The sequence below is a fragment of the Mus musculus genome, chromosome 6, assembly GCF_000001635.26.
Source record: "Mus musculus strain C57BL/6J chromosome 6, GRCm38.p6 C57BL/6J".
NCBI lineage: Eukaryota > Metazoa > Chordata > Mammalia > Rodentia > Muridae > Mus > Mus musculus.
In genome coordinates, this window is record NC_000072.6 from 31,445,317 (window position 1) to 31,470,622 (window position 25,306).

Sequence of the window (25,306 nt, forward strand, 5' to 3'; positions counted from 1 at the left end):
TTCCAAAGAAGCAGGCTCTAATGCCAGTGAAGGAGTGGACTTGCTAGTGTGAGTGAGAAGAGGGAGGGGGGGTGTTGGGGGGCACTCCTTCTTTCATGTTCTTTATCTAGGCTGCCAGCAGAAGGTATGGTCCAGATTAAAGATGGTTCTTCCCACCTCAGAAGATCTGGATTAAAGGTTTATCTTCACACCTGAAAAACCCAGATTAGAAGAGAGCCTTGCCACTTCATTACTTAATCAAGAAAAAGATACCTCATGGGTGTGCCTGGTCCTTTGGGTTTTAGTTAATTTCAGATGTAGTCAAGTTAAGAACCAAGAATGGCCATCACTGAGAGGAAAGGGTTTATTTCCTGTAACACTTCCAGGGAACAGTCAATTATCAGAGGAAATCAGGGCAGGGACTCAAAGCAGGAGTCTGGAGGCAGGAGCTAAAGGAGAAGGACATGTAGGAATGCTGTCTCCTGGCTTGCTCCCTCAAACTTGCCCAGACTTTTTTATGGCACCCAGGACCAGTAGCCTGGGGTGGCACCACCCACAATGGGCTAGGTCATCCCATATCAATTATTAATTAAGAAAGTATACTATAAGCCCACCTTAGGAGGCATTTTCTCAGTTGAGAGTCCCCTCTCCCAAATAACTCTTGTGTCAAGTTGACATGAAACTAACTAGCACATCCCCTACTAGTATCACCAAACTCAAGATGAAGAAACTTGTAAATACTTTAAGTGACCGAAAGGATTGTGCTCACTTGTGCACTTACACTCTCTCTGTATCTGTATCTGTATATGTATATGATGTATATACACACATACATACATACATACATACATACATACATATACACACACAGATATATCATGCTAGCTACTTACATGCTTCTTTGAATGTAATCTGTTTGGATGAGTAATTAAATTTGGGCAGTGGCACTACAGTGATGTTCTGTTCATTGGTAAGGTTTTTTGTTGTTGTTATTGTTTTTTGTTTTTGTTTTTAAAAAGCTTCCTGAGTCTCCTTTTTAGTCTTGTAGTTTTAAGGAGTTTCTGCTCTTAAAGAAAATTAAAAAAGAATAATGCATGCCCAGTGAGGATTTTATTAAGTATGTTTATTTAGTATAGTCATAATCACAGAAGAACAGGAGAGCTACTGAAGCTGAAGACATAAGCTAAATAGTTTGAAAATTATTAGCAACTTAGTGTACTTTCCTCTGAATGACATTTTTAATTTCTTTAGGATATTTTACTTTTTTGGGACTTCTGATTTCCTGTTTTAGATTTTTGTCAGAAGTAAACTTCCTAAAATATTAGTAACTGTTTGCCTTTCTCCTTAAAGTGATGTATATTTTTAATAAACATTTTTAATTTCTCTTTGAAAATTTTTCTCTAGCCTGAAAAGGTAGATCAGCTGGTGAGTACTCGCCAGGCATGCTCGAAACCCTGAGTCTTATCGCAGCTCACATAGTGTAATCTCTGCTCTTCTCAGGCAGGAGGAGCAGGAGTTCAGGTCATACTCAGCTGAATTGTGAGTTGAGGACAGACTGAGATACATGAAATTCTCTTTTAAAAGGAGGATGAAAGGAGAAAGGGGATCAGGAGGAGGAATATATGCTAATTTTTACATATTGCATCAAATGGGAAAAGGCAGGTATACCTTTAATCCCAGCTCTCAGGAGGTAGAGGCAGGTGGATCTCAGTGAGCTCTAGGGTAGCCTCCTCTACATACTGAGTTCCAGGCCAGCCATGGTGAGATCTTGTCTCGAAAAGCAAACAGAAAAGTGAAATTCATTCTTTTTCTGTTATAATGTTCCTGATTTATTTCTTTGTGTTTTCTGTTTATATTTACCTCATCGTTATGGCAAGTTTTACCCACTGAGCCAGCTCCCTGGGTTACTCTACTTCTTTGTGAATAATTTTATAGTCTTTTTAAATTTGAAAGTCATTTTAAAGCTTTTATATCTCCCTAAATAAATAAAACTAGATAAAATTTATTATTTTGACTATATAATATGTTTACATTTGGTTTTGTTTTTTGTTGTTTTGTTTCTCTGTCATATTACTACAGCACATTGTATCTGGAAGCGGGAAAAGGTTCCCAGATGTTTTGATGAAGAAGGTTTTGGTCAGGAAGGCTGAGTAAAGCGAGGTTCCATGTGGGGTAAAGGGGTGTACTAGAAACACTCACTAAGTCAGTTGTGCTTGCTGCATGCCCTTCTCCTTCCTATCGCCATGAAGTACAAGTGCCAGCTTCTCAGAGTGACAGGAGTTGGAGGGGAGACGGAACCTGGACTACATGTAGCCCAGGAAGCCTGGAAGTTACCACGTTGCCCAGGCTGGCCTCATTCTTAAGGCAGTACTTGTGCTTCCGCCTTCAAAGTACAAGGATTATAGGCAGGAGCCATGACATCAAGTTTGGGTGCTGATGTATAAAGGAACTTTCTTTTCCCACTAAGTTTATAAGGTTCCAAAGGCAAAGAAAGACAGACATCCAAGGGTTGTATAGGGTTGGCTACAACAGCTTCATGATTAGCCCAGAAAAGAAAGCTGTTAGGGGGTGGTTTATGTTCCAAGTATGCAAGTTATGGAGAAGAGACATTTTATTATGTTTTTGAACAAGTCTCTGTTTTCAGTGTCAGGGGAGAATCCTCATTGAGATAGAAATCAGGGTCAAAGGACAGGTTCATGGGGGAGCAAGCGCTCTCAGTTAAGTTATGTGGATGGATGGAAAAGCAGACTGTGACCCAACAAGAAGCCCAGAGTGAGGCGGCTTTCCTGCTTGCTTGATTCACTGATCTAGTTTCTTTATCTTCCTCTGCTCTGTCGCTATTACAGAGTTGACTCTCTCCCTAGGTCTATAAATAGGTTTAGTAGTTGTGTACATTATATATTGCATGTGTATATGAAAATGTGTCCAGAGTAATTGAAGTCACTTTTTTTCTTGGCTAATGTCTGTTTAGAAGCATGAAACATTGCTTACACGACCTCTAGAATACTCCTTCTGTTTCCTTATCCAGAATTGGGTTCTAGATATCATTTATAAACTTTTGACAGAAATGAGTGGAGGGGGTGATAATCATTTGGAGTAGAGTAGATGTGGGGGGAAGTGCAATCTCCATTTTAAGACAGTAGCTAGTGTAGTAACTCCTCCAGGACGAAGATGAAAAGTATACTGAGGAAGGATTCGGAAGAAGAGCAAAGTGGAATCTGAGTCATCGCCCTACCCACTACTTAAGATATTTGTGAGTTTGATGAATCTCCTTAATTCTCTAAATAGGCACTTCTCCATCTTAAAATAGGGAGGTGCAGTCCTTAAGGTTGTTCTTAGGATTAAATGAACTAAGACACAGCAGATTTATAACATTTGGCAGCATCAATAAATGCAGTCCCATTGCTACTGGCAGTACCTTCATCTCTTCGTCAGTTGGTGCCTAAAGAAAATTGGAATTTGCATTTTAATGTGTTTTTTCTTTCTCTGAGATTGTACTATAAAGTACCTACACCAAAGCTGTTGGCATTTGTGTTTCCTTATTTTTTTTTCTTTTGTTTTTGTATTCTGGTAACAAATGTATGGGCTCTTAAGTACTTTTAATGGGAAGACACTGGAATTAAAAAATCGATTATTACAAGAGGCTAAAGATTAAAAGTAATAAATCAAATAGAGAATGGTGATGAGAAATCGCCAGGGCAGATATTCTTCCAGGCTTTCATTGTTCTTCCTTTTCTCCGTTTGTATTTATATTGATGACAGAAGTTATTTTAAAGGTATTTTTAAGGTTGTGTTTCGATGAAGTAAGCATATATTCAGTTTATTTATGAATTATTTTCTGCTGCTTCTGGTTTCTAGCCTTCAATTGTCCTTACTTTCCCTCTTGCAAGGCATTTGTTGAAGTCACATACTTAACCATTGAGTGCATTAGTAACTTTACTGCAGCTATTGCACTCATCCCAGGAACATCCCAGTGTGCTCTCATCTAATATGGGCTGCTGCTGATGCGTTTTGTTCCTGTTGTTATGTCAACTAATAATTTACTATTTATATTTGGGTAGCATACTAGGAGGATATATATATATATATATACACATACATACATACACACACACATATATATACACATACATGTATATGTGTGTGTATTATATATATAATAAATAAAATAAAATAAACTCTTATTTTCTATGCTTGCAGATGGCTTGTTCAATCAGTATATCAGTCAACAGGAGTATAAGCCACGGTGGAGTCAGATTATTCCTAAGAGCACCAAAGGTGAGCTGCACTGCCTGGCTTATTCTGTTTCTTCTTTATAGTCTGTTTTCACTAGATGGTCTAAACATGCTCCTTCTCTGTTAATGAAAGCACATGTTATTTAACTAGATGGCAGAATGGATTATTATACATAATTTTTTTCTCCTGAGGCTAGCAGTTGAACTCTGATCTTGTTCGTGTTTGGTAGACACTCTCCCTGATGAGCGATAGTCCTAGCCCTAGGTTACTGTATCTAAACTTGTCTTTTAAGGTCTTGTTTCATCACTATGACAAAACATGGAGCAGTTCTATTTGTTCTTCACACAGAATGCTGTTCCAAACTGCTTTATAGAGGTATGTAACATGAGAGCACACTGCTGTCACTATATATGCTCCTGGAGACCTAACTTCTGCAAAATATCTAAACACAGTGGACCTTTTGAGAATAAAAGGGACAAATGATGAACTTATACACAGATAATAATAAGGTTGACATTATAATTCTAATTAAATTATGTGCAGTATAGTTGCATCTTAGAGGCACTTGAGTACTTGAATGCCTGAGTGATTGCTTTCATGCTTTCTTCTGGGAGGCGGAGATCCTTAGGGCCTTTATGTCTAATAGAGACTGGTTTGTTTGTTTTGATTTTCAAACTCAGAATCTGATTCAGAGTTGAGTCTTCTTCATTAACCCCTTATTTTTGTATGGTGGGATTCTTGTCACTGTATTGTATATTGTGTTGACTTGTCAGATAGAAGCAATGTTTTATTGCATAAGTTTACATTAAAGAAATCAGGAGGTATTCACTTGGTTCTTGTGGTCTTCATATGTTTCCAAGACTTTATCTTCCCTTGTGAGAAACCTTTTATAGCTTTAATCATTAATAAACATTGAAATTTCCTCTTGAAGTATGTTGTGTGAACATACTTATATTTTTATAGTCCTATGTAAGGTGATTTTATTTAGACACATATTTGCAAACAGATTAAATACGTAAAACACTTAATACTAAAAGTTAATTTCTTAGTATTTTTTTTTAATTTATTTTTGAGAGAAAACAGACTGGCTGGAGGAGAGAAGAGGGCAAGGCCTTAGTGATAATGAACGGCCTAGCTGTGACAAAGGAGAAAGAATTGTTGAGTACAGAGTAGATGAAAGATTTTGGCTTTGTTCTGGTTTCTGTATACAATCATATGTTTCATAGTGACATTTTGGTCAATAATGATGATCCCAGGAGCTTTTAATTGAGCTGAAAAATTCTTATCTAGTTTAAGTACTGAGCCTTTTCTGTAATTATGTATTTTGAAAAATGTAGACATTGTAGTTGCCTAAAGTTAATACTTAGTGTAGTAACGTGTTTTGCCATATGGCTAGGTATAAAATAGGCAATCCATGTAGATTTGTGTAAATATACAGATGTATACACAAAAACAGAATTCACCTAATAGTGCATTTCTCATAAAGTATTCCTTATCATTAAGTAGCTTAAAACTGTATAAAAGTTGACGTTTCAGTTATTTTATAGTGTTTCTGTGTAGTTAGTACAGAGTTAGATAATGTCAATTTACATACAAAAAACAGGGAAGTCTATTTGCCAAACTACTTTATTTCAACTAATGGGAGATTTATTTATAAAACTTTAGGCCTTCCATATATCAGATGTGATATTAGCATCCTGTAACCTTAGAGCCAAGAATGTAACTCCGTGGGTGAATCCTTGCTTATTATTTGTGGGGACCTGTGTTTGATCTTAAGCACATGTGCAGACACACTGTATCCTAGAATCCTGTAACTGTTTGAATATTTGAAACAAAAGTATTTTTTCTTTATGAATTCTTTTTACTTATTTGTAATATTTTGAAGGAGTCAATGTGGAATGCTTGTTACTGCCCTTTAGAGTGGGGTTACTCCTCTAGAATTCAAGGTTTTATTATTTCTTTATAGAAAATATATTTTCTTCTTCAGGCGATGGAGAAGATAACAGACCAGGAATGAGAGGGGGCCATCAAATGGTCATTGACGTCCAGACAGGTGAGTCCCGTTAGCAGCAGTCCGTCGTCATCCTAAAGCTGCGTGCTGTATGTATCAGTGCCTACATTTAAGATCGTTTATAAGAGTGGACACTTCTCTTTCCATTATGACAAGGTTAGATAGTAGTCACTAAACTGAGTAGCAAAGACAAGAAGCACTAAAACTTGACAGTGAGCGAGGAGGCTGCTGTGCTGATGAAGTTAGATACCCTAAGAGAAACTTGGCCTTTCAGTAGTTATAGTGTATAAACCTTTACTCTGTATAATGCCAGTAGTTGCTCAAACAGCATTTTACTTTTTTCTAAGAGTATTTATACCATTTTATTACTTTGTTGTGCTGCCTTAGTACTTGAGTAAAAATATTGTAGATTCATATTATTTTGTGAATAGTTAGAAAAATGCAGTTTGGAAACTAAGTCTGACTATTTTCAAAAACTATTAGTAATAAGACTGAACACTTTACACTTTGTTAAATATATAGTAACTTTAGAATTCGAGAGTACTGTTAGAGTCTTTGGAAAACTTTTCTTTCATCTTGCTTCCTAATCCGTGCCCCTTCTTGCAAATACTCGCCTGACCTACAGAAGTAGGCTTGAATAGCACGGGGCCTCTTAAGCGCTCGTTTCCCTGTATCAGGTTTGTTTATTAAAGAGGCAAATTGTATATAGACTGTTTTCTTGTTATTAACACATTAAGAGAAATTGTGTGGAGAAACCCCTTAAATTTCCTCAGCAAAATGCACTTTGTTCCAGTTTGTCAACCTTGACACTTAAAGCTGACCTTCAGCAGGCAGAAGCTCCAGAGTGCTTACTCCCCTGCTGTCTGTGGGAAAGAGACCATACGTGACAGGGAATGTGCACATATGAGAAAAAGATCATTTAAAAATAGGTTATGGAATTTGAAGGTGGAAAAGAAAGATTGAACTGATAGCAAATGTCAGGTCAGAACTTAGTTTTACAATGTCACTGAAGATTACATTTAGCAGAGGTTCTTCTTGGGAAGCTCAGAAGGTGAAGGTGTGGACATCTTTCCTACCGTAATCTGTTTTATGCACTAGAGACAGAATTGTAGCAGTTTCTAAGTGGGTTTCTCTAGTCTCAAGAGTTTATATGAGTTAATTGAGGTGTGAGCAGGGCTGGATGGAGTGCAGCATGGTGCTGTCTCATGCCTGTACTAGGCGTGTCAGTTAGGAGTAGGTCAGATACAGAATACAGTAGAAGTCACGCTCCTTTTCCAGCAAGGCTTAAAAGGGAAAAAACAAAATAGCCACAAATAGCAGTGAGTCATGTATGGAAATAAATTAAAAGCCAAGTACAGCTAGGCATAATGGTGTATGCCTGTAAAATAAGTACGTTTTATTTTGGCTTATTTGATGTGGTTGTATGCCAAAGCAGTTGTTCCTTCCCAGTGTTTCATGTACCTTGTTTTCTTAAACATTCAGGTTAATAGTTTCTAAGTTTCAGTGTTTTTTTCCAGTCAGTAGTTTGAATAGAAGCTTGCTTAATGCCAGATCCGAGGGTAAAGTAACCATAGAAGTTTATACTTAAATTTTAATATTTAATTGCCAAAACTTATTCCATCATGAACCATATTGTACTTTCCGTAGTAGCAGATAAATGTGATGCTGTGTCTTACTGTATCTATCGGTATGTTAATTTTATTAACTATAGTCTCAGAAACTGATACCTGTTTACTTAATATTCTTTAATTGTGAGTTGGGTTTCAACTGTGATTTAGGTAAAACAGGTTGTGTGAAAAGACGTGTTTTGTTTTTGTTTTTGTTTTTTAAGCATAGAATGTCTTATTTTAGGTTATTTATTCTTCCCGTGTAATTATTGCTGAATTTTAGGAACTTAAAGTATAAATCCCATGGCTGCCCTCTGAGTAGGTTATAAGACTCAGGTAACATATACCATTCTTTGATACCTGCAAAGAAGCTGGTGGAGTTGTCGCAGAGGCTCTCCATAACTTTCTGAACCCTGGACTACCTCTGTAGCAACCATATTAAAGTGCTTCAAAAAAAAAAATCTCAGTTCCCCTTAAGCTTTTTAATGACGTGAATAAAGTAGAGTTTGGGTTGTTAACTGCAATCAGACATTCATTCATGTGGCTACAATTCTGCCTTTTGTGCTATGTATGATTTGTGTTTGAGTGTGAGTGTGAGTGTCACAATGTGTATATGGAGGCCAGAGGACAACTTTGTGTAGTCAGGTTAACTCAGGGCATCAGACTTTATCCACTGAGCCACTTCACTGGCTCCTGCCTTCTTGTTGATACTTGATTTTGTGTCTGACTTTTTGGCTGTATCTGTTAGGACATAGTTGATACAGTCTATAGTTTCAAAATGGGCAAACTTGTTTAATTGTAGTGTGCCATCTTGTGGAGGTTTATGCAATCAGCAGCCTGATTTACTAAGTATAGTGGTAGATACTGCAGTTGAGTACTTGAAGCAAAAGCCTGTTTTACTATACAAAAATGTATACAAATGGTGTACAAAGGCCAAATTCTTTACTTGTTTTAACATACCTCCCTTATTTTTAATTCATGTTCAATGTGTAAATTATAGCACTGTAGATCCATGGTTTATTTGGTTCTAGTACTAAATGTTATATCCTTTGTACCCAAGAATTATAGTTTAATTGTAACATTTGTGAAATAGTAATTTGTGGATTGATTGGTGATTGCCTGAAATGGTCTCTTAAAGGAAATTGGCTTGAAATTTTGAAAATAGGCTACTATTAATCATATTGCCACCGATCTCTCTCATTCCCTATGTCTTTCTTTTCAGTCAGTTCTGCAGCAAGTTCAGATCCTAACCAACCCCTCTTCTTAAGGTTTTCTATAGTTCCTTCAGTGTTTGTGGGATTAAGTTTAAGCCCTGATCTAGTCACTGCCTGTCTTTTTAAACTTCCTGTCTGGCCACTACCTTTGTGTCCTTATTTTTTATACATTTTCTTTTATTTACTTATTTATCATATAGTTTAACTTCTTTGAATGCAATGTATAGGTCTTCACTGTGTCTTTATGAAAGGTAACCATATTTAGAAATTAGGAAACTAGTGGTTCAAGGACGTTTGAGGTCACACAGCTGTAGAGAGTGGAGATTGAAGCCTGACTTTGGAGTTTATGCCTTTAAAACACTGCTGTCACGCTGTCTCCATATCATTGTTACTCATTTTACTTTGCTTGAACAGCTTTTCTGTGCCTCGTTTACTGTGCCAGAACACAAAGCTACTCTTCCCCCAAGTCTGTGCTGTGTCCCTCAGCCAGGTACTCTTCTGTCCTAGATTGCCTGTTGTGCTTTTGCCTTCATATGGGACTTGGTCTCCTCTGCCCTGTGGTCACTTACATACCCTGTATAGTCACATCCAGATTGTAAGTTTTTCAAGGCTAAGGAACTATTCCAACTTTGTTTTCAGTGGTTTGTAAGTTCAAATCAGTGCTTTAATCTTTTCAAATAGATATTGTTGGAGTGCTAAGAGAAATTGATAGCCAGGATAGCCTATATTCCTTTAAGGGGAATACTGAACAGAAGATGGTTGCTGCTTGAGGAAGATTGTGTTCCTCAGGATATCCACGCATGTCGTTACAGGACTTGTATGTGTGGGCATGGACTTCCAGTAGGCCGGATTCCCTGCTAAGATTGATGCTTTTCCTTTCTTTTCTACACCGTACTTCTTTCCATAGTTCTCCTTAGATAGCTTCATAGTTTAAACCTTTTTATCTTTTATATATTAGTAACACTTTTTGGTATTTGTTTCTGGGTGATTTATCTTTGTGAAACTTAAGTGATTAGGTGATGTAATTAAAATTTTTTGTTATACCTCTTTTATTTGGGTATATCAAAAAATAAGTTTTTACAGAATTCATTTCGCTGTACTATTGCTTCAGTTGGGCCACAAAGCTTCCATGGACAGGAATGACATCTTGGCTTGATTCTGTTGGGATGTTTGCCCTGTGCCAGATTTTATTTTGCTCAGCTATCAATGAGGCTGTTGTGGAAATGTGGGCTTTCTTTGCTGTGAGAGTTTATGCGTACAAAGAGACCTGCTTTTCAGAAAGAACATTGAGAACTCAGAGCCTAAGAGGAAGGGTTATTAAAGTTAATGAACCAGGGTAACCTTATCCAGAGGGTGCCCAGAAGTACTATAAAACAAAAGGTCAATTGCTACTGCTATTTTAGTTATATGGTCCTCCTTCTACAAGCTTCAGAAATTAACAGGGTTAATTGCTGTTATAGTGAGGTCTTGGCATATAATCTTAAGCCAGATGAAAATTCTTTGATTTCTTCTTCCTGTAAAATTATGTGTCTGGACATTACTGTATGTCATTTAGGAAACAATGCTATTTAACTAATGATAATAGATTGTTTTATAGTTACGAAATAAGACAGATTTTTAGTAGTTTAAAATAATTGTTTTATAGTTTTATAGTGCCAAAGGGATTCCAGGTATTGGTTAGCTTGGATTCCAGTTCAGTAATACAGTTGTTACTGTGTCTGGGATTCTTAGAAGCTGAAAGGTAACTGGAGGTTTGTTTTTGTTAATTTTTCCTTTTTAAAAATAGAAATGTTCATTTTTGACAACTTTCAGAATGTTTTTATATAACTTAGATCTGGGGGATTCCCAACAGAGTTTTGTAATAAGATTAACAATCTCCTGCCATTGGTACCAGATACCTCCGAAAAATAGCTTAGGGGGGAAGAAAGTATTTATTTTGGTTCACAGTTTTAGAGGTTTTAGTCCATCATGGTGGCCATGAAGCAGAGGGAGGGAGGGAAGGAAGGAAGGAAGGAAGGAAGGAAGGAAGGAAGGAAGGAAGGAAGGAAGGAAGGGAGGAAGGAAGGAAGGAGGCAACATAGACAGGAAACTAAGAGAAGATACAACCCTTAAGAACACTGCTCCAGGGACCTACTTCTAGCTATACCCACCTCCTACAGTTCCTAGAACCTACTGAATTTGTGCTTCTTAGCCATGACCAAGCCTTTAGGAGTCAGCCTGTAAGGGCTAGAAGTTCAAATCCAAAATCTCTGCTAAGACTCAAGCTTTTAAAGATAGGTAGGTCTCTATAAAATAAGTTAGGTAAACTTCAAACATAAAATGACAAGAGTAAATATTTTCATTTCCAAAATGGAGGAACGGACTTACAGAAATGAAGTTTATAGCCTGTCTCCAGTCTCCAGGGTATGTGAGAGCCCAGTTCTAAGAGGGTTGTCTTCTCACCATTTGATGGTTAAAACTCACAGGGCCTCTCTTTAAGGCTAGCTTTTCTCATTGCCTGCAGCAGTCCTCAGTATAATCTCATGTTCCTGAAACATCTTAACTTCCTGGTGTTCATTTGTATCTTTGGCTTCGTCCCCACAGCTTCATGCATTTCCCTTGCAGGAACTCTATGTACACATTGTCTCACCTCTAAGCCTTTCTTTGAAATCTGAGTAGAAACCTTCATGATTTTGACTCTAGCATTCTATATGTCTGCAAAACCAGCATTAGGTAAACTACACCAAAGTCTGCTGACAGTGTAAGAGGGCTCAGGGTGCCTGGGTAGATCGGCATGGTGAAATCATCTTTGGGAAATAACTTCCTTTGGTGTGAGGTCATAGTGCCCTAGAGGCTCTGATTTCTCAATGAAAAGTCTTCTAATGTGTTTACTCTTTGCAGTGGATGGGCATCTGGCCAATTCCCAACATGTTCCTGTGGCATCTTTCCTATTGTCTCAACCTGGCTTCTTTTGAAATGGCACCAAGCTCTTCAGAAACCATGTCTTCATGTTTCAAACTTGTGTAGTTTTTCTAAACAAACAAAGGTTTTCAAATCTGTCTACACAGTCACATGGTCTTCTGAGCTCCATTGGGATTCCAGCTAAGCTCTCCCTCTGCCATCCTAGTTGTTCTCTAGGCTGTTGCCCTAAACATTTCTAAGCTCTTTCTACAAACCAAGTTCAAGGAACCACATGGCCTTGTTAGTGGCAACAACAGGCCTACTTCTCTGGAATCAGGTTTCTTCATTAGTCAAGGCCTTTTGTCACTGTGACAATACACCTGACAAATTTTAGGGGAGTTTTGTTCAGTGTAGGAAAGGGTTGGCAGAACTACTCACACAGTGGAGGCCAGGAAAGAGGACAGGCTGCCAGGGCAGCATAGTATCTAAAAGGTTACTCTTAGTAACCGACCTCTTACAACTAAGGCCTCCTCCTGAGAGTTCCACCAACTAGGACCAACTTCAAGAAAAGCCTTTGGAAGACATTTCAGTTTTGATCCAGTTAGCACTAGAACTCAACCTTCCTCCAGTGGACTGTTCTTACTCTGAGAGCAGGTGAAGCATTTATGGACATTTTACTTAGAAAAGTTGCTTAAAATTTGAAATAATATGAGAACATGACAAAATCTTAGATGACAGCCCAACTCTAACTAGAAAGAGCTTTCTAGTCAATTTAGATGATAGCTGCCATGTGTATAGTCTTAAAACAGACACTTCAATGGGTGAGTGGCTTGACGGTTTGTAATCAGTAGGTACAACATATTTACAAAGGGGGAGATACTTAACAAAAGGAAAGGCTTTATATAGGGAAGGATCTATGATATAGTGTTGTATAAAGGTTAGACTACACAGGGAAGAAGAATAACATGAGGAGGCATGGACGTTACTAGGAGCCAATGGGGAGGTTCAATGAGACAAATAATTTGTTACAGTAATAAAGTATAAATGCAGTAGACATTTCAGAGTGACAATATATTTATTTCTTAAGGTATTAGATTAATATATTTGTAAAATGTTAGCTCAGTTCTTACAGGACTACTAATGCTGTTTATTCTTAAGATTGAGCTAGTTTTAACCATTGCTTTGGCATTTAGGCGACATCACCTTTAATGTGATCCTCCCCATCGCCTCCTAGTAACGTCCATGCCTTCTCATGTTATTCTTCTTCCCTGTGTATTCTAAGTTTTGATATTTAGAGTTTTGAGTAATGCTGTCAGTCTTTGGTCACTAAAATGCTGCTGCATTGTTAAGCTGATAAATATAAACTGCACATGGTCTAACACATTCTTAAACTGACTGCACCAACTTCATCTGGGACACTTTAAAAACATAGACCTTTTATCTACTAAAGAACTTTAGAATCAGAATCCTGGGGGACATGGTCTAGTGATCTAATTTTTAAATAAATTTCTCAAAATACAGTTCTGAAGCAGTCTTTGCACATACTTAGGTTTAAGAATGGCTGGAGTGCATTTTGAAAGCTACACATTTATCACTGTAAAGATGATGACAAGTATCTTCTTAAGTGTGTTCTGAAACAACTGAGTGAGTCTGGTGCCTATGCCCTTATCCTTAAGGCTTTCTTAATACGTACTTTTTTTGATTTTCATAGAGACTGTTTATTTGTTTGGTGGCTGGGATGGAACACAAGATCTTGCTGACTTCTGGGCATACAGTGTGAAGGAGAACCAGTGGACATGTATTTCTAGAGACACTGAGAAAGAGGCAAGTTCCTAGTCTTTTCATTCATCTACCTCATGGTAGGAGTGTGGTTATATACTTTCTGCATGCTTATTTTCTTCTCTGATGTTTCCCTATAGTTGTAGCAAAAGAATTTTGAAGTAAGAAAATCATTAGTTTAAAAACTCTTGCATTTGAATTTCTATCCCTGGCTCATCAATTACTGGTATATTTAGCCAAGTCTATTCTGTAGAGTTAGATAGCAATAGGTTTCTGTTGTTGTTGTTGTTGTTGTTTAACTTTTGAGCACTTTACCTTAGCAGTGTAGTTGTGTAGCATCTTTTCAGGCCTCAGCACTCTACTCTTGTTGCCCACATTTTTCCCCCGTGCACTGGTAAGAATGGAGCACAAGGCCTCAAAGTACAGTGTTACTGAGTTAGTCTAGCCTCCACCATCTTAATTGTATTTCCTCTGGAAAGCAGTCTTTTGGTGTCTACTTTTGACGTCCACACTGTCTAGCTTTTTAAAAAAAAATTCCTTTTGTTTTTTTCTTTATGAGTGTTTTGCCAGCATGCATGTATGTGCATCACATGCAGGCCTGGGGCCTGCAGAGGTCTTAAAAGGTCGTCAGATCCCCCTGAGCTGGAGTTCTGGATGGTTGTGGCCTACCATGTGAGAGGTGCTGGGAACTGAACCCAGATCCCCTGCAAGAGCAGCCAGTGCTCTTACTGCTGAGCCATCTCTCCAGCTCCTTGTCTCCCTGTTTTAGCCCCTCATTATTTCACTGCACAGTCGTGTACAGTCAAGACAGAAATAGTTGTTTATATATAGTATAGAATGTTGGCACATGATGAAATTGACTAACAATGCATTTCTAAGAATGACTTCTCTTCATTAAGCTAGACCTGTCAGTTTTCATAAGCGATGTTTAAGTAAAATACTACCTATGTATTTGTGTTTGTGCCTACATATGTATAAATGAAGCATTTCTATAATGAAAATGGCTTTCATTTATGGCTTTGAATTAAGTAATACATGGTTATATATGTACATGTATATATGTATGTGTATATATATGGAAAAGGAAATATTCATCTTTGCCCTCAAATCATTGTAGAATTTTTTATTGTATTTTCCATCTAAGCTGTTTCAGATTGTAGACTGGAAAATAAACTATAACAGAAAGAAATGAAAAAGGCCTAACTCAAGTAATACATGGTTATATATGTACATGTATATATGTATGTGTATATATATGGAAAAGGAAATATTCATCTTTGCCCTCAAATCATTGTAGAATTTTTTATTGTATTTTCCATCTAAGCTGTTTCAGATTGTAGACTGGAAAATAAACTATAACAGAAAGAAATGAAAAAGGCCTAACTCAAGCCCACTGGTTTTTGTTTAGGAAGGCTGATTGGACGTATCTGGTGATGTGCCTTCAGGCTTTGAACATTGGGTACTTGCTTACTCAGGCTGCTCCAAAGATTAATCATTTGGGGAATACTTATTTTTCCATAAAACCTTGAAATTCTAATTTCTTTTTCTAATCCCAAGTACATTAAAAACAAAAACAACAACAACAACAAAAAACAGTCTTCAATCTTCAGTGTTGAAGGATCATTTTCTGAAATGTTTTTTCTGTACTCAACATACATAAAGACGTCTCTAAGGTCAATTTACTTATTCTCTGTGGTCTTGAATTGAGTTAATATATCTGTAACTGTTGTGTTAGTAAGCATAGGCTTCATCTTAAAATCTTCCCTAGTCACTGATTACGTCACATGCATGCCAAAGGACTACTGAGTCAGTGCTTCATTTCGAATGCCCTTTCTTCTCCGCTCCTCTTGATGCTGCTCTTTCCTGCCTGTTCCTTTCCTCCCTTCCCTCTCCACTCCCTACCTTTTCTAACTTATAAAATCGCCTAGGCTGGCTTTGATTGTGATCCTTCTTCATCTTCCTAGATTTACAGAAATGTACGACCATGCTGAGCAGAATCTTAGGGGTTGCCTTAAAGTTTGAATCCAGCTGTGTCTCCATAGGGAAGTTCAAGATTAACCTGTGCCACACATCTAGACCCTGCCTCTAAGCAAATAAACAAAATTAGTGAGTTATTAGTCTTTTAGAAACATTTACTTTGGTCTCTGTTGAGTTCTCTCTACGTTAGTGACTAATAGGCCTTCAATGTTGCATACTAGTAAGCCTTTATTTGCTTGGGAGGCAGTAGGTCGGCTGGGTGCACTCATTGGGAGACAGCTGTTGACTAGCCTAGGATTCTTCAGCTGAGACTACATGGCTCTCTTTTGCTTAATTGCTTTGCCTATCTGTAGGCTGACTGGGACTTGTTCTTGGGGCAAGAACAAGACTGCCAGGGGATAAAGCCATGAACTATTCACCAAGCTTGTTTTTCTCTTTTGTGAAAAGGAGCCAGATAACTACATCCAGAGTCAGTGTGAGGTGGGATGTTAAAGGGTATGGGGAAGTATGTATGGAGGGGAGCCAATAATAAAACAAGGAGTCTACCCATATTTCTTTTACTTTAGTGAAAGCTTCCATTAGTCATGCAGGTTTAGCCCTCACCGACTTGCCAGCAGTGTACTCGACTGTGTAACAACCACATCTAGCCATCCCTGCAGTTCAGCCGTGTCTCCGCTTGTCTCACTTAGCAGGGTTTGCCCTGTGTGTCTCTAGCCTCAGTCAGTGTGTTCTCGAAAGCTCACTTGACACTTCCCCTGTTCATTGTAGCCTTTCTTGAGGCTAAGTGGAATTTAAACCTCTTTTGGTGTTTCATCTGAATACTGGTTTGTATTCTTGTTTTCCCACCTAGGGTCTAGGCATGAAGCATATTATTCAGAATTTACTTTAAACAACTAATAAATATTCTTGTTCTTTTGAAAGTAAATAGATGAGGTAAATCAATAAAAAGTTAGTGTTGGAGTAGAGCAAAAGAATGAATACAAAATCCAGGCCAATGGGTATTTGGGTGTGAGGCTTTATCAGATGTTTTGTGTTTGAGACATGGTCTCACTAGGTAGGGCAGTCTGGCTATCCTTGAACTTTGCCACTTCCTAGCTTTACCTGTTCTGTGGTGGAACAATAGGCGTTTGTCACTATGTCCAGCTCATTCTATTGTTTTTTTTTATACCATATACATTGTAATATGAAGTTAAAAATCACAGTGATTGCTTTGATGAAAATATTTTCTCTTACTTTGAAGCTAATAAAATGTTTTAGTATTGGAGCTCAGGTTTCTTATAGTTTGTTTCTCCATTATATAGAGGCCTGTGGTTGTTTGAATAAAATTGGTCGCCATAGGCTCATATATTTAAATGGTTAGCCATCAGGGTACAGCACTATTTGAGAAGGATTAGGAAGTGTGTCGTTATTGGAGGAAGATTGTCACTTGGGTGGACTTTGAGATTTCAAAAGCCCATGTCATGCCCAGAGTCTTTTTTCTCTTCCTCTCTGCCTACTGATGAGGGAGGATGTAGTTCTCAGTTACTGCCACAGCACCTGCCTGCATGCTGCCATGCTCCCTGCCATTGATGACAATGAACAAACCTCTGAAATGATAAAGAAGCCTCCAATTAAATGCTCTTTTTCATAAGAGTGGCCTTGATCATGGTGTCTCCTCACAGCAATACAACAGTGACTCAGACAGTGCCTAAAGACCTTTAGTCAGTCTATCTATGAACTGAATGGTGATGCTGCCCTAGTTAAATAGCTCATTGTTTCTAACATTTGGCAGTTACTATTTTGCATACCTAAGTTTTTGTACCAATGAGTATAGGTTGTTGTTGGTGGAATCTCAGGGTGTGCGTTTCAAAAGCATGATGTACAATCAGGAAGCAAATGACTTACTCACTTGAATTTATTTAAACATGTGGCTAATAAAGCACTTAGAGATCAAAAGCTAATAGGAAGACTGAGTTCTTAAGGAGAAAATAATTTTAAATGTTTATGTAGCTAGGCTAGTATGCTTTTATTGGTTTGAGATGTTCTTTAAAGTAGTTAATAATGAAAGGAAGCTAGAATGTAATACTAAAAGCCTGGAGATGTTACTAAGTGGTAGGTAGAGGACTTGCCTTGTATAAGAGCCTGTATTTCTTGGCACTACAAGTAAGCACAAAGAAAAACATTTTTATTAACCCTGATCCACCTTTAGTATTCTTTCCAGGCTAACAGTATTAATACAAATGAGTTTTTTTGGTTTTGGTTTGGTTTTTTTTTTTGTTTTGTTTTTTTGTTTTTTGTTTTTTGTTTTTTGTTTTTTGTTTTTCTTTCAAGACAGGGTTTCTCTGTGTAGCTCTGGCTGTCCTGGATCTCACTTTGTAGACCAGGCTGGCCTCGAACTCAGAAATCCAACTACCTCTGCCTCCCGAGAACTGGGATTAAAGGCATGCCTCACACAAATGAGTTTTATAGTGAGAGATGTCCTCTTAGAAAAGGCTGGGTTAGTTTTTCATAAAGGGAATGCTGGAAAATATCATCTATGCATATACACACATATTTTAATTGTGTCTCTTGTTTTTTAAACATCTCTGACTTCATAGGATTAGTGAGCAAGAAGGTATTAGACAGGGCTCTACTTACTGGATATTTATTTGTATTAGTGATTTTTCAAATCTTATGGTTTTAGGATTCCTTCGTATACTTAAAAAACTTACTTGTGTTTTTTTCAGTTTATTTAGGTTATGCTTATTGAGAGGTACTATATTAGAAATATCTTTAGCCGGGTGTGGTGGCGCACGCCTTTAATACCAGCACTCGGGAGGCAGAGGCAGGCGGATTTCTGAGTTCAAGGCCAGCCTGGTCTACAAAGTGAGTTCCAGGACAGCCAGGGCTATACAGAGAAACCCTGTCTCGAAAAAACAAAAAACAAAATAAAAGAAAAAGAAATAGCTTTAATATTTATCAATTAATTTACCACAACAGCTGTACATATTTTTGTTTTCAAAAATGGCATTGTTTCAGATTTTTAGAGATCCCATTAATGACTAGGTTAGTCAAGGACAGCTAGATTCTTGTTATCTGTTTATATATATTTACTCTCCTAGGACTTGCTTTACATGAAAGGAATGAAGAGGATTGGACCATATATAGATGTATTCGGGACAAGGGGATGGATCTTTAGCAGCGTTTCCAGGCAACTGCATATTGCTTTCTTTAATGTCGTTTCTCAAATAAACAAATGTTTCTTAATGGTAGTTTGTCACGTGGTCCATATCACTTAGCACTTTGTATCTGTTGTGTTAAAATCCATGGTCTTGTTTGCTGGTTGGATAGATTTTATAAAACCTATACATGCTTTTTTACTTATGTGTTGTTCATGTGAGAAATACTGATTCACTTCTAAATGTTGGCCTATTTTATCATATGATATCCCAAAAAACAATTGTTCATATCTCTGTCGGTCTCAAAGGAAAAGTCTTTGAGCACTGAGAAGGTGTCAAGATCAAGGACAGTTCCATAGTTCTAATTGTTACACAAAACATGCTTTATACCATTGGCAACAGATTTGGTCCATTTTACTTCATTTCTGATAGGGTTCTTTTCTTTTGAGACAATGTCTGTCTTGATCATAATTTCTGAATAAACATACTATTTGGGTGTTGTTGTTTCCCGAGACAGGGTCTCACTTATGTAGCCTTTGCTATCCTGGAACTAACTATGTAGACAAGGCTAGCCTCAAACTCACAGAAATCTGCTTGCAACTGCTTCCCCAGGGCTGGAATTAAAGGCTTGTGCCACTATAACCAGCTTAATAAGCATACTTTGATTACAGTTGTTCTCCCAATATAGTCCAGAGGTAAAACTACTGTATGAACTTGGAACACCAGCAACTATATAAATGTTTTTTCAGACAACCATTCCACAGAAAAATGGCATTGTTTCGTACTTTTCAAGTCTCTTTAATGTTTGATGCAATAGAAGGAAGTTGAAGTGGTTGAGCCACGTCTGCTGCTGCATTCAGACTTTGGGGTATCAGAAAAGTATGTAGTCCATAAATGAGTATGAAGAGGCAAATGGTTAACTGTTATCATGGGAAGAACTTGGCATTATAGACTGCCTGAAGTACCCCAGAGAGAGGCATTTGTTTGGATTATGATTTTACCAAATTATAGTATAATTTTGTTATGTATGACTAGAGACAGTGTCACATGCTCTTCCTCTTCTTTACCTCATAACTTCATTGCTTTCTAATGTCTTTCCCATTTCACCATAGACCTTGACTTGTGAAGTAGAGTGGTGAGAGTGAGCATCGCTGTCCTCAGATCTTAGTTGTAGAATATTTATGTGTTGCTGCTTAGTGCCAGCTAGGTTTCAGGTTTCCTTTATCAGATTGAAGCACTTTCTAGTCCTCTTTTGCTGTGGTTTTGTTTTGTTTTGTTTTTTGTTTTATTATGAACATGTATTGAATTGTGTCAAAAATTCCTTTTGTATTGGTATTAATATTTTTTGTTCTGTTAATGTAACAAATTGCCTTGATTATTTCAGCCATAAAATTGGTTTTGCATTCCTACAAGAAACGTTTTAATGAACTATTCTATTCAAAATTGCTGGATCTGGTAATAAGAGATGGCTCAGCAGTTAAGAGCATGTGCCACTCTTTCAGAGGACATGAGTTCATGTCCAGCACCCACCTGGCAGCTCATAACTGTCTATTTTCTCAAGATCCAGTTCCTTCCTGGTCTTTGTGGCACCAGACATGCAAATGGTATACATGTGTAAATGCATGCATGCATGAAACACAAAATAAAATTGACTTTTGAAGGTGCTGATCCTATTGATAGATAGCATCATGTTCACAGTTACTTTTATGTATATGTCCTTAAGATTTTCTCACTATGTATCAATTAGCTTTCCCTTCCTTTTCCTTTCTGCTTTTAACTCTGCGAGCTATGATATTGGTAATTTAGTTTGTGTGCTGTTATCTGCAGAAAACTAACTTAGAGGTGAAATAGAACAGACTTTAAAGTGGAATTTGTCTAAAATTGACAATTTCTTGTATGAATACTTGATAAAATTTACCAGGGCAGATATCTGAGTCCATTGTTCTAGGAAGACTTTAGAATCTAGGAAGACTTTAGAATGATAAATTCACTTTTTATGTGAAAGGACTCTCCATTTTTATTCCATGTCTCATAACATTTGGTAGGTTATATATTTTTCAAGGATTGTGTCTATTTTATCTACATATTTTATTTGTCAAGTTTTTACCTACACTGTTAACTATTGTCAAATTGTACTTGCTTTCTTTTTTTTTTCCCCGAGACAGGGTTTCTCTGTGTAGCCCTGGCTGTCCTGGAACTCACTCTGTAGACCAGGCTGGCCTCGAACTCAGAAATCCGCCTGCCTCTGCCTCCCAAGTGCTGAGATTAAAGGCATGTGCCACCATGTCTGGGTCTGTACTTGCTTTCTTAATAAACATTATTTCCCTTGTAATTCCTGTTATTCTTTAGTAATATTCCTGAGTTCATTTCTAGTATTGGTAGAATTTTCTCTCCCTAAAAGCCTAGCTTTGTTGGTGTTTAAAATACTGCCACTCTTTCCAAGGACCTAAATATTAGTTAGCATTCTCTGGTTGTTTTCTATTTTCATTTCTATCACCTTCATTTCTAATTTTCCTTTCTCTGGGGTACAGTTTGTCATTTTAATGGTATTAGTGATACTTGGACAGAAGCAAGAGTTTCTATCTTTTGAGAATTAAAATTTAACATTAAGGAAAATACCGCATGGGCTTCCGGCATATAATGTCATCTTTGTTTCTGAGATCCTGGAAGAAACTTTCCCTTAAATAAAATTTCTACCTTATGTATGAAATCTTAGCAAATAAATTTCCAAAACATGTGTATTAGAATAATTCCTATGAGTACAAAAGCACAGAGTCCAATCAGCTTACTTTCTCAATTACTGTTACTATTGTCAAGCCTTTTTCTTGTGTAATATTCCCTCGTTTAATCAAGTTAATTACATTATGTTACTTCTCTTAAAATTTTGCTATTTTGTGTTCTGTCTTATTCTAGGACCTTTTTATTTCCTGCAGATTACAGCCAGGCTCTTGTTACTCAGTCAGCAGCTTTCCTGTCTCACCATCTCAGTCTTGAGCATATACATTGTACTAGCAGTTCGATTTTTGCTTATTTCTCTCTTCTGAGGAAAAACAACTGTTTATAAAAGTGAAAAAGAAAGGGCTTTCTAATGTTTTCAGTCTGGTTACAGTGGGACTCGGATATCATCATCTCTTTCTAGTTTTGTGATTAGTAATTTAGACTCTGTGAAGTAGTGATAATGGCTTCCTTATTGGGTTTTGTAAGGATTCAGTGAAACACATCTATCTATCCACAGTAATAATGGAAACAGAATTTAGCAAGTATGCAGGTTGGTTTTAGTTAGCCTGACACAAACCTAGACATATCTGGGGTGCTGGAATCTTTTTTTTTTTTTTGAAGTTGGATTTTTTTCTTTTCTTTTTCCGGAGCTGAGGACCGAACCCAGGACCTTGTGCTTGTTGGGCAAGCGCTCTACCACTGAGCTAAATCCCCAACCCTGGGGTGCTGGAATCTTAATTGAGAAAATGTACTGGCTAGTTTTTTGTCAAAGTTGAAACAAGGTAGAGTCATTCAGAGAAAAACAGTCAAACTAAGGTGACTGATGTTGATCTTAGGCATGTGCGCCCCCCACCCCCACCCCCACGCACACCCTTCCTTATACATATATAAGATAATACATGTACATCTTTTTATTTTTGTTCACAATACTTTTAAAGATCCCATATGCCTTAAACTAGATTAATGTGTAATAGGGACTTGAGTTGTGTGTTCAAGGAAAGTAAAACACAATGTTGAATATGATATGATGGATATTAAAACAAGTACCAGAGTGGATAGAGTAGTTTATGCCTGTTTCCTGGCAGATTTAAAACACTTGTAGGGTAAAGTTTGTGTCTCCCACTGATACTTCTGCTTTCTTTTAGAGTATTATCTAGTCTAGTGTCAGATCCACATCAGTTGACTTGTTAGGAGTTTTAATGAAGTACACTGCAGAGGAGGGCATTTCTACGCTTTGCTTTTTGATATCTCCTTTTCTTTCCTCCCCTTTCTCCAGAATGGTCCGAGTGCCAGATCGTGTCATAAGATGTGCATTGACATTCAGCGGAGACAAATCTACACATTGGGCCGTTACTTGGATTCCTCTGTGAGGAACAGCAAATCTCTGAAAAGTGATTTCTACCGTTACGACATTGACACTAATACCTGGATGTTACTAAGTGAAGATACTGCTGCCGACGGTGGACCAAAGTTGGTGTTTGATCATCAGGTAGTAGAGTTAATAGTGCTGAGTGACCTTTGCTCTTCAGGGCTGCTCTAGACATGTCTGCAGTGCTGTCTCATTGATGTCATTGGCAGGTAATAAGATGATTTCAGGAAGGGCAAGGTTATTTTTATATTTTTTAATTTGGTATAAGATAAAATATTAAGCTATTAATCTTAATATTTATGTAATTGTTAATGTATTTAAAACTTTAGAGAGTAGATGGAGCAGTACTAGAAAAAACAAATCTAGAGCTTTATATATATAGTATAAGAATTACAACTTACCCTATTAATATTTTTTGTTCTGTTTTTCTGGAAGAAATTTAAAATCATTAGTTAATGAGTTTGCAATCTAGAACCTTCCTTCCAGTTAAGCTAAAATATACTTAGTTTTGTTTGTAATCAGAAACTTGTCACAGAGCTATGTAGGAATTTGGCATGTTCTAGATTAAGTTTAAACTCAGCATGTAATGGTGTATGGACAAGGCAATCGTGACTAGTGATGTGGAAACCACTTTGGTTACTATGGATGTACCGCTCTTCATCATCCTTATCATAGGCAAAGGGAACAGGAACTGCTTTGAACTTTATGGGCAGTTTTACTTAGTTAACCTGTTTACAAGCTTTCAGACTGTGGAAGAGACTTATGGTCTGCTCCACTGTGTCAGCTAGTGTTGTGTATTACTTGGGAAATAGGAAGTAACTATAGAATTGTGCTGGTTTCCACCTTCAGCCTACAGTCTAACATAGCAGCTAATTCCAAGCCTTTATTGTTTCTTTGTAGACCATTTTGCTTTGCTTTGAAATTCTTTTTATAGTTTTGTTAATGTGTGGCTGGTACAGAATGGAGAAAAGCAACTAAATGGCAGTGCTCTCATTCAGTTTGGAACTGTGCAGGGCCTTTCTCATTGAGTTTCTCAGAGCCAAGCTCATCCTTGACGGCATCCTTGGGGTTCTTCTGGGACAAAAGACTAAAAGATGTTAGGCTGATTCTGGTTGGTTAAGAACAGAACATCAGCAGGTGATATTATCAGGGAACAGTTTATCTGTTTGATAAAAATTTGTTAATACTTTACCAAAAAAGTACTGAAGTTTTCAAAAATTACTTGTATAGGTTGAAAATAGAATAGCTTAGCGATAGTCTGGCTGAGGCGCAAAGTTGTATATGACATTTGTTTGTCTGACTGGTAAAATTGGATGTTCCTTGGAAATTGGCTAGTATTACATAAATAATACTAGGCTTTTAACTGATTACATGGTGTGAAAGAACAGAGAGGGGAAGAAACCGGACTTTGGTCCTAATTCAGCTAATCAGTGATGGCCTGTGCTGCTGCTGAGCTAGCGGCTTCTGTCTCGGCCTCCAGTTTACGCTTTATTTAGTGAGTTAGAACTTACTAACTTGTGTCTTTGACACTCCAAAAATCATTTGTGGTATCATGATGCTTTAGGGCTCAATACTTCACATTCAAAATTTAGAAGAAAGTGGGAAAGATAAAAACATGTTTAAAATTATTTTCTCATTTTGACTTTTAACATTAAAAACTGAAATTCAAATACTTTTTATTTCTGGAGAGCATATGGCAGCTTAGCTCGCAGACATTTCATGTTGTTGCTTTGCCTAGGAGAATTCCAACAGAACGGGTTTTTTAAACCATATGTAAGTCACGTATCCAGAAAAATGGGGAGCCAGAGAAAGTTCACAATTCCTTGTAAGTTTAATCCAAAACAACAGAAAACTTTGGTTCTTGTTCTAAAGCCCACACATTGCAATTGCAATGAAGAGAGGTTGAGATGCAGGGGACCCTGTAGTAGCAGACTCCTCAGTGGCAAGAACGAGCAGCCACAGGGAGAGAGACAGAGCATTAGCCTGTAGCAGTATCAGAAAGCACATGATGCTGAAGAAGCAGTGTTTTCTAAAAGGGAAACACTTTGACAGGGGCAACACTGTTCCTTTGCAGTAGCTAATGAGCTAGGAGGACTCAAATCATGAGAGCCAGTCAGTGAGATGGCTTAGTGGGTAAAGAAGCTTGTTGCCAAGTTAGTCTCCAGCATGCACAGGATGGCAGGAAAAAACTGACTCCTGCAAGTTATTATCTGACATCCTTATGGATACTGGCACATGCATGCACTCACAGGTATATAATCACACTCATATAGACACCTCGAGATAGACCACCTCTAAACCAGAGTTAGACAAGACATGGCTTCCCAGAAGCACACATCTGTTCAATGACACCAGGGTCCTTAAGCCCTATTGTCCCTCTTCTATAGGAGCTCTGTGAA

At 37.5% G+C, this 25,306-nt stretch overlaps 1 protein-coding gene across 4 annotated transcripts in view; it reads left to right on the forward strand.

Moving 5' to 3' along the window:
* Nucleotides 1-25,306, forward strand: part of Mkln1 (muskelin 1, intracellular mediator containing kelch motifs) — a 117,982-nt gene that overhangs the window by 46,489 nt on the left and 46,187 nt on the right. For 3 of the 4 annotated variants that reach the window (NM_013791.2, XM_017321605.2, XM_030255436.1), the window contains exons 7-10: nt 4,180-4,257; nt 6,203-6,268; nt 13,639-13,751; nt 22,815-23,027. In NM_013791.2, the coding sequence (NP_038819.1) occupies nt 4,180-4,257; nt 6,203-6,268; nt 13,639-13,751; nt 22,815-23,027 (470 nt within the window). The remainder of the gene's footprint in view (nt 1-4,179; nt 4,258-6,202; nt 6,269-13,638; nt 13,752-22,814; nt 23,028-25,306) is intronic. The other variant, XM_030255437.1, reaches the window with a different exon arrangement.